Genomic DNA, 12813 nt, shown 5'->3' with positions numbered 1-12813 from the left:
CACTTGCCACCTACACTAGTCTTATGAACATTTGGGGCCATGGAAGCAGAAGTGTGATTCACTCATTGAATCTTGTTTAGACCTATTCATTGCTTGATTTCTTCACTGGGCACCACTCTACAGTTTGTTCAGCAAAAATTAAGAAAGATGCCAGACATGGTGGCTCATGCCTGTAATTGCAGCACTTTGGGAGGCTGAAGCAGGTGGATCACTTGAGTCCAGGAGTCTGAGACCAGCCTGGGCAACATGGCAAAACCCCATCTCTACAAAAAACAGAAAAATTAGCTGGGCGTGGTGGCATGCACCTGTAGTCCTAGCTACTCGAGAGGCTGAGGTAGGAGGATTGCTTGAGCCCAGGAAGTCAAGGTAGCGGTAAGCTATGATTGCATCACTGCACTCCAACCTGGGCAGCAGAGCAAGACCCTGTCTCAAAGATGTATGTAGAAAAAGAGCTGGGTGCTGTGGCTCATGCCTGTAATCCCAGCACTTTGGGAGGCTGAGGCAGGTGGATCACCTGAGGTTAGGAGTTCGAGACCAGCCTGGCCAACATGGTGAAACCTCATCTCTACTAAAAATACAAAAATACAAGCCGGGTATGGTGGTGCACGCCTGGAATCCCAGCTACTCAGGAGGCTGAAGCACGAGAATCGCTTGAACCCAGGAGGTGGAGGTTGTAGTGAGCCCAGATTGTGCCACTGCACTCCAGCCTGGGCGACAGAGCAAGACTCCATCTCAGAAAAAAAAAATATATATATATATATATGAATATATATATGAACATATATATGAATATATATGAACATATATATGAACATATATATGAATATATATGAACATATATATGAACATATATATGAATATATATGAACATATATATGAACATATATATGAACATATATGTTCATATATATGAATACATATACATATATGAATACATGTATGCATACGTATATGAATATGTATATGAATATGTGTATGAATATGTATATGAATATGTGTATGAATATGTATATGAATATATATGAATATGTATATGAATATATATATGAATATATATGAATATGTATATATATGAATATATATGAATATATGTATATATATGAATATATATGAATATATGTATATATATGAATATATATGTATATATATGAATATATATATGAATGTGTATATATGAATATATATATATGAATATATTCATTCTAAAATATTGTTCTTTGGTGCCCAGGCTTCTGAGAATAGCCATCGTCCCTCAGGTCTCCCACTGAGAACTTTGACTTTTTTCTTGTTGGTTGCATAGCCTCTGACCACGGTGTGTGTGTGTCTGAACAGGAGGCATTTGGCTTGCTGGTTCTCTTCTCCCCCACTTTCCTCTCAAACATGACCTCTGCTCTCTGTTTAGGAGCTGAAGGCAAAACAAAGGGACAGTGATTTAAATTGGATTTCTTTTGTTTTCTGTTATTTGTAAGGGCGGGAAGGGTTTTGGAGAGGTGTCTGCTGGTGTGAGTGGCTGGATGAACAGGTGCTGCTTCTGATCCTGACTTTCAACAGAGGTTTTTGGAGTCTTTCTGGGCCTAGGGCAGCAGCAGAAGTGGCAGCTGTCCTGGCTGGTGCTTCTGACCCCTGCAGAGCCCCTTTTGAGACGGGGGGAAGACGGGCTCTGCATTGATGAGATTCCAGTGAGAAATGTCCTAGCTAAATAGTAACTGCCTGAGCAAATGAAATACAGGATAGTTGTGAGGATTGTGGATCAACAGGAATCCTGCATCTGTCTATCCTGACTGGCTTCCATTTGACTCATGCCCCATTCCAGGACAGTGGCAGGGTAGGCTGGGGCCAGAAGAACCTTTGCCTTGGATGGCACTCTTCCTAGCATCCCACCTGGCATTGGCAGGTGAAGAACTGACTGGTGGCATGTGAGCCACCATACAGCCATGTTGTCATCCCTACCAAGCCCTGTGGCTGGGACATGTGTGTGGTTCTGGGCTGCAGAAAGATTCCAAGTTGAGCTTTTGCTTAGGCTTGAGAGAGCAGCCCTAGACAGGAGTAGAGAATCTGGCACAGCCTGGATCACAAGGTCAGGAAATCGAGACCATCCTGGCTAACATGGTGAAACCCCATCTCTACTAAAAAATACAAAAAATTAGCTGGATGTGGTGGCACGCGTATGTAGTCCTAGCTACTCGGGAGGCTGAGGCAGAATTGCTTGAACCTGGGAGCTGGAGGTTGCAGTGAGCTGAGATCGCGCCACTGCACTCCAGCCTGGGTGACAGAGCGAGACTCCGTCTCAAAAAAATAAATAAATAAATAAAAAGAATCTGCCACAACCTTGCTGACTGAGGTGTGCTGTTAGACACTGGGCCCTCTTAGGGAGAACAGTCTCTCAGGAATCTCAGCGTTAGGGCCTGGCCCCCCTGGTGCCTTTTGGAATCAGTAGGCTGGCCGAGAGCCTTGCCTGGTGCAGCTGCAGGCAGTGCCCTGTCTGTGGGCCTTCCGTGCTACCTGTCTCCTCTGTTGGCCAGCAGGGCCAATGACTGAGAGTTGTTGAGCTGCCCATGAAGCCTGGGGCCCTTCTGTGGACAGCACTGGCCGACCACACTGGCCAAGCTGTGCCAGCAGATCCATGGAGATGTTCTCCCACCCCAATAGTCTTCCCCGCTGTGGGTGCAGAAAGAGGGAGTGGATGCTGGAGGTTTCCATCCAGCCCTGACTGCTCCTCTCTGAGCCTCTCCAGAGAACCCATCTGTCATTGAGAGCTGGGAAGAAGCTCAGGGATCAGGGAAGGATTTCATGGTGTTCTGCTGGGGTAGAGTCCTGCAAAGCTAAGGGTCTGTCCCTCAGGGGTGTCTTCCACCTGAGTGAGCTTGGCATCTGTCCTGAGTGATACAAGACTTCCCACACAAGGGAAAGGGCTGCAGGAGCCAGCCGTGCTCTGTCCTGGCTGACTTCGGCAAAGTTCCAGGCTCAGTCTGCATAGTGTTTATTAAAGATCACTTGGTAATGCGTATCCAGGCTTTAAGCCTCTTGATGCCTCTGCACACTGGCCCCTTTTGCAGGTATTGGTCGAGTTGGTGTCTGCACTTGAGGCTCTGGTGGACCTCATCAGGGCCTGATTGTGGTGTGGAAGTCTAGGCACTAAGCCTCAGAAACCTTACTGAAAAAAGAATGAAATGAAAGAAATCCCAGTTAAGGAAGGTGGGGGTGCTTTCCCCGTGGTAGGGGACCCAGCTCACCTTGAGTGCCCCTCTGGGATGATTTACTTCCCTTTCCCCTGGAAAAAGGGTCATCTTCCTGTGGCTGTGGAAAGGCAGCACCTTCCTCCCTACTGCTGCCTCCCCCAAGTCTAGGTTTAAGAGCTGGACCTCCTGAAGATGGGAGGTGGAGCCCACCCTGTTCCAACACCCCCCATTGGGATTCGGCTAGATCTCACCCTGGGCTCTTAAGCTTCTGGCTTCCAGGGCCAGGGCCAAGCTTCCCCTGTTAGACTCAGGTAAGACACAGGCCCTGTATGAAGCAGTTCCATAGTCCTGGTCACACAGAGGACACCCTTCTCTTTGATTCCATCCCCCAACCCCTAAACCCCCCTTTCCTCTGCAGATATACTCTGGACTGGTTGGGGAGTGCAGAATATCATACTGTTATAACCTCTTTCTCCCCATCGAAAAGACATAAATGTCAGTTTCTCTTTATTATTGTGAAGCTTTAAACCACTTGAAAATCCTTTAGCCCACAGTTAAGCCCAAACAGTAAATATATCCTTAATACATATGCAGGAATCTTATTTTTTATGAGGAATCCCATTGTCTTGCACCTTATTTGTGTTTAACATTTGGGTATCTTTGTTCTCCTTTGGTCTTTTCCAATTCAGGTATCATCTTTTTGATTGTCTTTTTTTTTTTTGAGACAGAGTCTCGCTCTGTCGCCAGGCTGGAGTGCAGTGGCACGATCTCGGCTCACTGCAACATCCGCCTCCCGGGTTCAAGCGATTCTCCTGCCTCAGCCTCCCGAGTAGCTGGGACTACAGGTATGCACCACCACGCCCAGCTAATTTTTGTATTTTTAGTAGAGACGGGGTTTCACCATGTTGGCCGGGATGGTCTCGATCTCTTGACCTCATGATCCACCCGCCTCGGCCTCTCAAAGCGCTAGGATTATAGGCGTGAGCCACTGTGCCTGGCCCTTGATTGTCTTTAATATTATTTTCTTCATACTGAAGAGGCAGAAAATATTTTATATACAGAGGAGCTAGATTGCATTCATATCGTTTCCAAGCTTTAATTTTTCATGATTATATGCAAAATTCTATACCAGCAGCATTTTTTTACCGTTTTATTGACATGTGACTTATATAAAATAGTTTACAAATTGTAAATATAGCTCGATGGGTCTTTATATTATTATACACTCATGTATTTACCTCTCAAATCAAGTTATAAAACTCTTCCATCCAGCAGTGTGCTTTTTTTTTTCTTTTTTTTGAGACGGTGTCTCGCTCTGTTGTCCAGGCTGGAGTGCAATGGTGCGATCTTCGCTCACCACAACCTCTGCCTCCTGGGTTCAAGTGATTCTCCTGCCTCAGCCTCTCAAGTAGCTGGGATTACAGGTGCCAGCCACCACGCCCGGCTAATTTTTGTATTTTTAGTAGAGTCGGGGTTTCACCAGGTTGGACAGGCTGGTCTCCAACTCCTGACCTCAGGTGATCCACCCACCTCAGCCTCCCAAAGTGCTGGGATTACAGGCATGAGCCACCTCACCCGGCGGCAATGTGCTTTTTTCAGTTCGATAGAAACTCATTTTTCCCTAGCTAAAAGCTACATTTTTAAAAAGCATGCATAGAAGGTCGCAGTCCCTGTTATTTTTAGTAACAGAGGTTATGGTAATGAGATTGTTAATATTCTGGGGTTTTTCTTTCTGTCTCTAATAGGAGAGCCTTGCTTGAGTTATGAGTCTTGGGCAGGCTTGGGCTCTGCCACCAGCTGGCTGTGTGACCCTAGGCAGGTCACTTCCCCTCACCTTCATTTTTTTTCTTTAATTGTCAACAGTAGGATGGGGTCTTTAAGGCCCTTTTGGGCTCTGACTGCCAATTCTAGCCTCTAGGGTAATAAACCTGCCACTTGTTGAAAGCTGACCTTCAGCCTGATACTGTGCTGCATTGTTTCACTTGACCTGAACTACCGCATGCAATTAGTATTAAAGAATGCCAATTTTTAGATAAGGAACTAAAGCTGATAATGATCACTTGTGTGACTTGGCCAAGGTCACACGGCTAATAAACGGTGGAGTGGAGCTTGAACCAAAACCGGCTCAGCCTCCGAAGTCCTAACCTGCTACCCATGCTGGGGAAGGTGTGTGGGTACCTGTGTGGATCATGGCTGGTGTTGCTTCAGATTCTTCTTTCCTCTGGGTCTGCAACCAGCTAGAAGCCTGGATAGTCCTGCTGTGAGTCTGTCCTCTGTTTCTGTGTGCTGGCAGTGGTTTTCCCCTTTGAGGAAGAGCTGTGTTCTTGAGCCTATGGATAAATCATCTCCCCAACTAATCGGAGCCTCGGAAGCATTTGCAAAACCTTGACTCCAGTTGGCTTTTAAATCAAATGTCTTCCACTTTAGCCTTGGAACCGAGTTACCTCCTCCTGTGTCTCTTGCTCCCTTTTCTTTAACAACTCCTTTCTGCTGTTGTTTTTTTGGTTTGGTTTGGTTTGGTTTTGCTGGACTCTTGTTTAAATATTCAGGAATGCCTTTTTCCGGGGTAAAATGTAGCTGAAGAGTCACTGGTCGGAAGCACCTCCAGGGGACCCTGGGCGGGGTCGCTTGGTTCTCAGGCCACCCGGCTAACCTTGAGTGAGCTAGTCTCTACACCCCGCCCGCCCTGGTCAACAGTCTGATTGGTTTTCCTAATCAGCTTGCTCTCCAGGCTGTGCCAGGACTCTCAGCTAGAGGAAGTCTCTAAAGCAAACAGGAAGCACAAGAGACACTCATCAGCTGGAATTGCTCACCCTTTTACCAGGAAGGACAAAACATATGAAGTGGGTGACTTCATGGATTAGAGGAGAGAAAGGTGAAACTTTCAAAGGGAGGTTAGGGGGAGGAATTGCAGCAGCATCTAGTGTCTTGGAGAAGGCTCCAGTTGCTGAGTGAAGCTGAAGACCCCTCCCACATTCATGGACTTACACGTGCACACTTACGAGTTGTGCACAGCACTGATCGGGGATGCCTTTCTGTCTCTTGGATTTCTCCTTCCTTCCTATATCAACCGTAGCTCTTGTGCTTTGATCAACTGCTTAAAATCACTGGGAACTTATTTTTAAAATACTGATTTCTGGACTCCACCTCTAGAGATACTAATTCAGTTGGTCAGGGTATTTTCTAAAGGCCCTGGGTGATTCTGGTGAAAAAGAGTTTGACTGGAGGCTGAAATAGAAGGATTGCTTGAGCCTGGGAGGTCAAGGCTGCAGTGAACCGTGATTGCACCACTGCTGTAGCCTGGGCAGCAGTGAGACTCTATCTCCAAAAAAAAAAAAAAAATTACAGGTGGCTCACACCTGTAATCCCAGCACTTTTGGAGGTTGAGGCAGGTGGATCACTTGAGGCCAGGAGTTTGATATCAGCCTGGCCAGCGTGGTAAAACCCCGCCGCTACAAAAAATACACAAAAATTTAGCCAGGTGTAATGACGTATACCTATAGTTCCAGCTACTCCTAGAAGCTGAGGCATTAGAATCGCTTGAGCCTGGGTGGCAGAGGTTGCAGTGAACAGAGATCGTGCCACTGCACTCCAGCCTGGGTGACAGAGTGAGATTCTGTCTCAAACAAACAAACCAAAACTTAAGAAAAAAGAAAAAGAATTTGAGACCCACTGACCTGTAGTGTCCAGAGCAGAGGGAACCCTGGAGCAGGGAAGAACAGTGTCCCATTTTTCTTTCTCTTTCTCTCCCATCCTTGGCCCAGAAGTGCCTGTGCACAGGGCTGGGGTGTTTAGGAGCTTAGATCCCTTCTGCCCTTTCATGTGCATTGTATTAATAGGAAAATAGTGTGACTCCAAGTCCTTATACATTCTCTCCCCTTTCCTGTGGAAAACATGAGATTGGGACTGGTGCTTGTTCTTAGTGGCCTCTGAACAAGCCAGGGTTCTGATTTGGATGGTGGGTCCATGGCAAGGAGAATCTTTCTCCCTGGATCTGAAGCTCCAGCACTGCCATCGTACTTGTGAAAAAAAGTCAACTTTTTTTTGAGACAGAGTCTCACTCTTTTGCCCCAAGCTGGAGTGCAATGGCGCGATCTCAGCTCACTGCAATCTCTGCTTCCTGGGTTCAGGCAATTCTTGTGCCTCAGCCTCCCAAGTAGCTGGGATTACAGGCATGTACCACCACGTTGGCTAATTTAAAAAAATCAACTTTGACTGTAACTTTAGCTCTTATGGAGAATTTGATTTTTATCTCAAAGAAGCCTTTGAAAACGATGTCAGTTTTGGTTATAATTCCATCACCTGACTGCACAAGTGGATAATTTTTGCCAGGGGTTCAAAAGGAAAGATTGCCAGTAAGACACACATCCCTGGGAGGCAGGACAGCTCAGTGAATGCATTCACCTTTACTACCTGCCATGTCTTCAGTTTCCCAGGCTTGGGAGGAGAGAGTATAATGCTTCCTGGGGCTCTCGGTCTGGCCTTCCCCTGGTTTAGACACCCTCATACCTCCATGCGCCCTTCCTAGCAAAATTGGCTTCCTTGGGCTTTATTGACTGCAAAGGTTGGACACCACTGCTCATTTGATCACCAAGCAGGGCCAGGAAAACCACGAGGCAACAGACCATAAAAAGTGCTGGGTGTGCCTGCTCAGGTATCTCTGGAAGGCAAGACTAGTGACCAGGCAGAATATGTCACCAGCTAGTTTATGCCAGGGAGAGTCTGTCTCAGTTCATTGGGATGGCCAGAGTCTGTTCACCAATAGTCTTGGAGAAAGTGTTACAAATAACCGTGTCAGTACTCTTAGCCACTGTTTACTCAACATGATGTGTGTGAGACAGCTGGCAAACACTGCCATTAACCCTGATGTGCCCCATATTAGTGATGAGAACACTGAGGCTCAGCTCAGGTGGCTTCTACAACGTGATTCAGAAGTGGCAGGAGACAGTCACATCTGTGGTGCCGAAAGCCAGTGCCTGTGCTCGCTCTCTCTCTGCCAGATGCTCTAGCCCTGGCTGTGCTTCAGTGGCACCTGCAGATGCTGGGCTCTGTGCCAAACCTTCATGGGAATCTCGAGGGGCTAGCTGCACAGATGACTTCAATGTACAGACACCGTTGAGAACCACTGCAGGAGAGTTATTTGTCTCCCCTTCTGGCTTGTTTTTAAAAATCACATTCTGTCCCTCTAACCCTGTGGTTTGGTAGGGACAAGACTTAGATCTGTTACCTGTATTTTTCTCCACCTGTAGGTGCTGGTTACTCCCCAGCCCGGTACCCTAAGCACCAGCTGCTTTGGTTTTTTTGGAATCAGAGACTTGGTTTTCTATTACCATCTCCCAGTCCATTCATACCTCCTCCTCCAGTGCCCCAGCCACAGACTGTTGCTCAGCCAAGACTCTGTGTCACGTGGATTCATGGTAATAACCAACTTGTAATTCCACTGTGGTTTTCCCTCTGTCACTGTTGCCCTGCCTGGCTCTGGGCAGCTCCTCCCACTGTTGAGGGCACTCAGAAACTGCAAGATTACTGTGACTGTTGCTAGAGCCAGCTAGAGCTAGACCTTCCTGGACCAGCAAAGTTGCTGCCACAAAAAAGAAAGTTTCATTCACCTAGCAGCCCTAAAGCAAACATAGGGCAGGCACTGCCTCCATTGTTCTTCCACAGCAGGGAGGATGGCATCGTGTCTGTGGTGGGTCTGGGGGGTTCTGTCACCTGTAGGCTGGGTGACCATGAGCAGGACATTTAATATATGAATGTTAAATTATCTATCTGAAAAATGGAGGTTGTCGTAAAGCTTGAAGGAGATAATGGTTGTGCAATTGGGAAGCTGAGGTGGGAGGGTTGCTTGAAGCCAGGAGTTGGAGACCAGCCTGGGCAACACAGTGAGACTCCATCTCTGCAAAAAAAAAAAAAAAGAAAAGAAAATTTTAATTAGCTGGGTGTGGTGGTGTATACCTGCTGGGAGGCTGAGGCAGTAGGATCTTGGAAGCTGCAGTGAGTTGTGATCACACCACTGCACTCCAGCCTGGGCAACACAGTGAGACCTTGTTTCTTTAAAAAAAAAAAATATTTCCTTCAGTCAGCACTCTTTGAGTTCCTAGTATGCACATAGGCACTGTGAGGAAGACATCTCTAAGAAGCAGAAAGCCACAGACCTTGTCTCTTCATTGACTGGGGTGAAATGAGAAAGCATCTTAAACTATGAAATATTGAAATGGCATAACTTTGAAATATTTACATGGTATTTCTGGTTGCTGATTGAGACCCACCACCCCATACTTCCTTCCTTGTACTTTTGGGGAAGAGGTGGGCCCCATTTCAAACCTCTTTTCCTTTGGTTCTGTCCAGAAAGGAAACTGTTGTTTCTGGCTAGTGAATCATTCTTCCTGAAGCTCACTTTTTAAATGAGTTGCTGGGAGAACTTGGATGTGGAAAACGATTTGAGGTTGAACAAAACAAGCCCTTTGCTGTCAGCTTCTTGCATGAATGTGGACCATTTGCTTCCCACAGACACCTCCTGTTCATCCACATTGCTGTCCCTTGACCATGAGGGAATGTACTTCCCTTGCTCAGGGGCAGATCAGGGCTCTCCCTGGGATCTTAGACTCCATTATGCAAAGGGCAGCCTAATAAAAACCTTTTCTTTCCAACCCAGGTTCAAACGCTGAACAGTGTTCAGTACTTAATACTTACTCACAGGACCTGTTTGTAAAACATTCTGTATATATCCTGATGTCTGCTGACATCAGATGTATATGTCTGATGAAGACATCCACGTATGTCTTCTAGAGGCTTCTAGAGATAGGCTTCTCATGTGTCTGCAATTCTAAAACTTACCAAAAGCAAAAAGTTGAGCCTCTGAAGCTGTCACTAACCAAGTGATTCAGATGTCGGGACTGGAACACCAGCTGTTGGGGGTGCAGGACTTGGTCTCTGCCCTCCCACACCTCCTGCCTCTTCTTTCTCTCTCTCCATCGCCCCATCTCTGCCAGTAGAGAATGGAACTGAGGTCTCTATTGAAAAAGGGAAAGTTGGTAGCTGTGCTGACTGCGGCAGAGCTCTGACTTTGGTGTGTGTTTGTTTCGGTGTGTGTTTTGTTTTGGTGTCTGTTTTGGTTTATATTTCTGTGTGTGTTTTGGCATGTGTTTCTGTGTGTGTGTGTTTGTTTCAGTGTGTATTTGTTTTGGTGTGTGTGTGTTTCTGTGTGTGTTTTGTTTTTTAATGGGTGCGAGACTTTGGCCCATCAAAAATGAGAGAACTAGGGAAGAAGGCTCAGGATGAGAGAGTGAAACATTGCTTTGATTCTGGTGCACAGAGGCACACAATCCAGCCCTAGACTGAAAGTCGGTCAGTCCTTCTGAAGGTGGCAGGAGAAAAATGGCTATGTTAATAACAACTTGTGCTGGCCAGGCCCTAGTCCCTGAATGCCCACGAGGTTGGCCAAGCACCTTCTCTGAGGAGCTTTCTACCAGGACCTCCTGGGCCCCTGTCTGTCTCACCACTGTGGTCCTGGCTACCAGACTGGAACTTCATTGTTGGTCTAAATCCTAGTGTCTTCCTGAGCTTTTTTTTTTTTTTTTTTTTTTAATTTTGCCCCAAAAGCCTGTTGACTTAACTGTCACCAGGCTGTCACACATTCATTCATCGCCTGTGTGTGTTTATTTGTAGGTGAATGTACGTATTTGGGATCCAGAAGTCAATGTGTTTGCTCAGAACCATGAGCCTGAAGTTGGGAGACCACTCTCCTCTTTACGGCTCAGATGGTGGTAGAGCCAGTAGACGTCTAGTGTAGCCCAGTGAGGCCTCCTGACCTCTAGTGGGGAGGGCAGGGAGGTGAGGTGAGGGAAAGCAGTCAGCTAGGTCTTCAGCGAGGCCAGAGGGGAAGATCTGTAATTTAAGAAGGACACAGCGGGTGACGGCCTCTGAACTAACCCAGTACTTCTCATTTCTCCCTTACAGTTGGAGGTCCCCCTCCCCACTAAGTGCCTCTTTGCATAGCACCAGTCCCCACCCACACGCTCTCTGGACCACTACAGCTGGACGGGCAATGGCGGGTCGGGGAGGCGCAGCACGACCCAATGGACCAGCTGCTGGGAACAAGATCTGTCAATTTAAGCTGGTTCTGCTAGGGGAGTCTGCGGTAGGCAAATCCAGCCTCGTCCTCCGCTTTGTCAAGGGACAGTTTCACGAGTACCAGGAGAGCACAATCGGAGGTGAGTGGGCATGAGGGGGTCGGGGAGGGGCCTGAAGGTTGCCAAAGAAATGCTTTGACCTTGAGGAGATGGGAAGCTGCCTGTCTGCATCAGAGACTACATGCATCTGTGGTGGCAGCCCCACTTCCTCACCTGGGCCCTGGAATCGAGCCCAGCAAGTGGTCTCCATGCCAGAGTCCCCTCAAGCATTGTTAGGAAGCATTCGCTGGGAGTGGAAAGCTAGCTTCCCATCCTGTTTCTGCCCCTTCTTGATCTGTGTGGCCTTGGCTGAGGCCCTTTCACTGCCCTGGCCTCATGGAGGGAGAGGCTGACTCTGGATCTTTGAGGCCCCTTCTTACTATAACGGCTGGTCCATGTGCCCTGGCCTTTCCCACTTCCAGAAGAAGGAACAGCCTGGTGAGTCGGAGCTGGGTGATAGGTGGGCGTTTCTGAAGCTGACTTTACCCTTTCTGGAGCTCACAGCCTGTTGTTGATTCTCCAGTGGTCAGCATTTAGGATGTGAGTGAGGGTCTGGCCTCGGCCTCTTGCCTCCGTGGCTAACACACACATCAAGAGGCAGGGGCCAACGCTGGCCTTGGCCTTGAGTCATCCTTTCTCTACTCTCTTGGTTGGTAGGAGGTTTCCAGGCAGCTGGAAACAAAATGGGCCGTGTCAGCAGTCTCCCTGCTGCCTCCTCAGCATTTGGGTCAGGAGCTGGAGAGGGGAAGTGAGGCAGTGCCCCAGGTCCCTCAGTGAGCTGGGGGAAGGCAGACCAGGAAAGCAGCCTTCTACACATGGCTGTCCCGGGTTCTCTGCTGGGTCCAGGGGCAAAGGGCCTTTTGCTGTCTGTCCCAGCTCTGGACTTCTCCTTTGAAGCATGTGTACAGGCACCCTGCATTCCCCTGTCTAAGGAGTCACCTCTTAGTGACTGAAGGTCGGGTCACAGGGTGGCCATACAGGAACGGGTCTGGGTCAGAGCTAGGGGTGGTGGCTAGCTGGAGTGCCTGGAGGTGGTAGGGGTGGTTGGGAAGCCGGCCATCCAGCCTCAGCCTGGTGGTGGAACAGTGTGTACTTCCCCAGCATAGCTAAGTGTGTGAGAATGTCCTCAGGAAACCCAAGGTCAGTGACACCCCTGGCTGGAGCAAACAGGGGTGGAGAGGTCCCCAGCTGGTCTGTTCTCTGAGTGGCGGAAGAGGAGGTCTGAGGGCTCTCACCCTTCTGTGCTCGGAGTAGGCTTCCCCTAGGCTTTCCCTCTCCTGTCCCTGCTGCGTTCCTCTTCAGAGAGTGGTCCCGAGACGGCTCAGTGCATGCAGGCGTCCCTTCTCCTGCCCTTGCCTGGGCTGGGTCTGCAAAGCCTGTGCAGACCCCATCCCCCAGACACATACATAAAAATCCAAACTCCACCCCCCACTCAGGCCTGCTTTGGCTCCTGGGTTGAGGGT

The 12813-nt window shown here is 48.2% G+C and overlaps 1 protein-coding gene across 5 annotated transcripts in view; it reads left to right on the top strand.

Annotated features, from left to right (window-relative positions):
* RAB5C (RAB5C, member RAS oncogene family) overlaps positions 1-12813 on the top strand; it is a 30249-nt gene that overhangs the window by 13522 nt on the left and 3914 nt on the right. For 3 of the 5 annotated variants that reach the window (XM_054546240.2, XM_024234294.3, NM_001134057.1), the window contains 1 exon segment: positions 11139-11392. In XM_054546240.2, the coding sequence (XP_054402215.1) occupies positions 11227-11392 (166 nt within the window). In that variant the 5' untranslated portion in view covers positions 11139-11226. 5 annotated transcript variants of the gene reach the window in all.

This window comes from Pongo abelii, chromosome 19 (genome assembly GCF_028885655.2).
Source record: "Pongo abelii isolate AG06213 chromosome 19, NHGRI_mPonAbe1-v2.0_pri, whole genome shotgun sequence".
Taxonomy (NCBI): Eukaryota; Metazoa; Chordata; class Mammalia; order Primates; family Hominidae; genus Pongo; species Pongo abelii.
The sequence above is the reverse complement of the archived record's forward strand: the minus strand, read 5'-3'. Positions and strand labels throughout refer to the sequence as shown.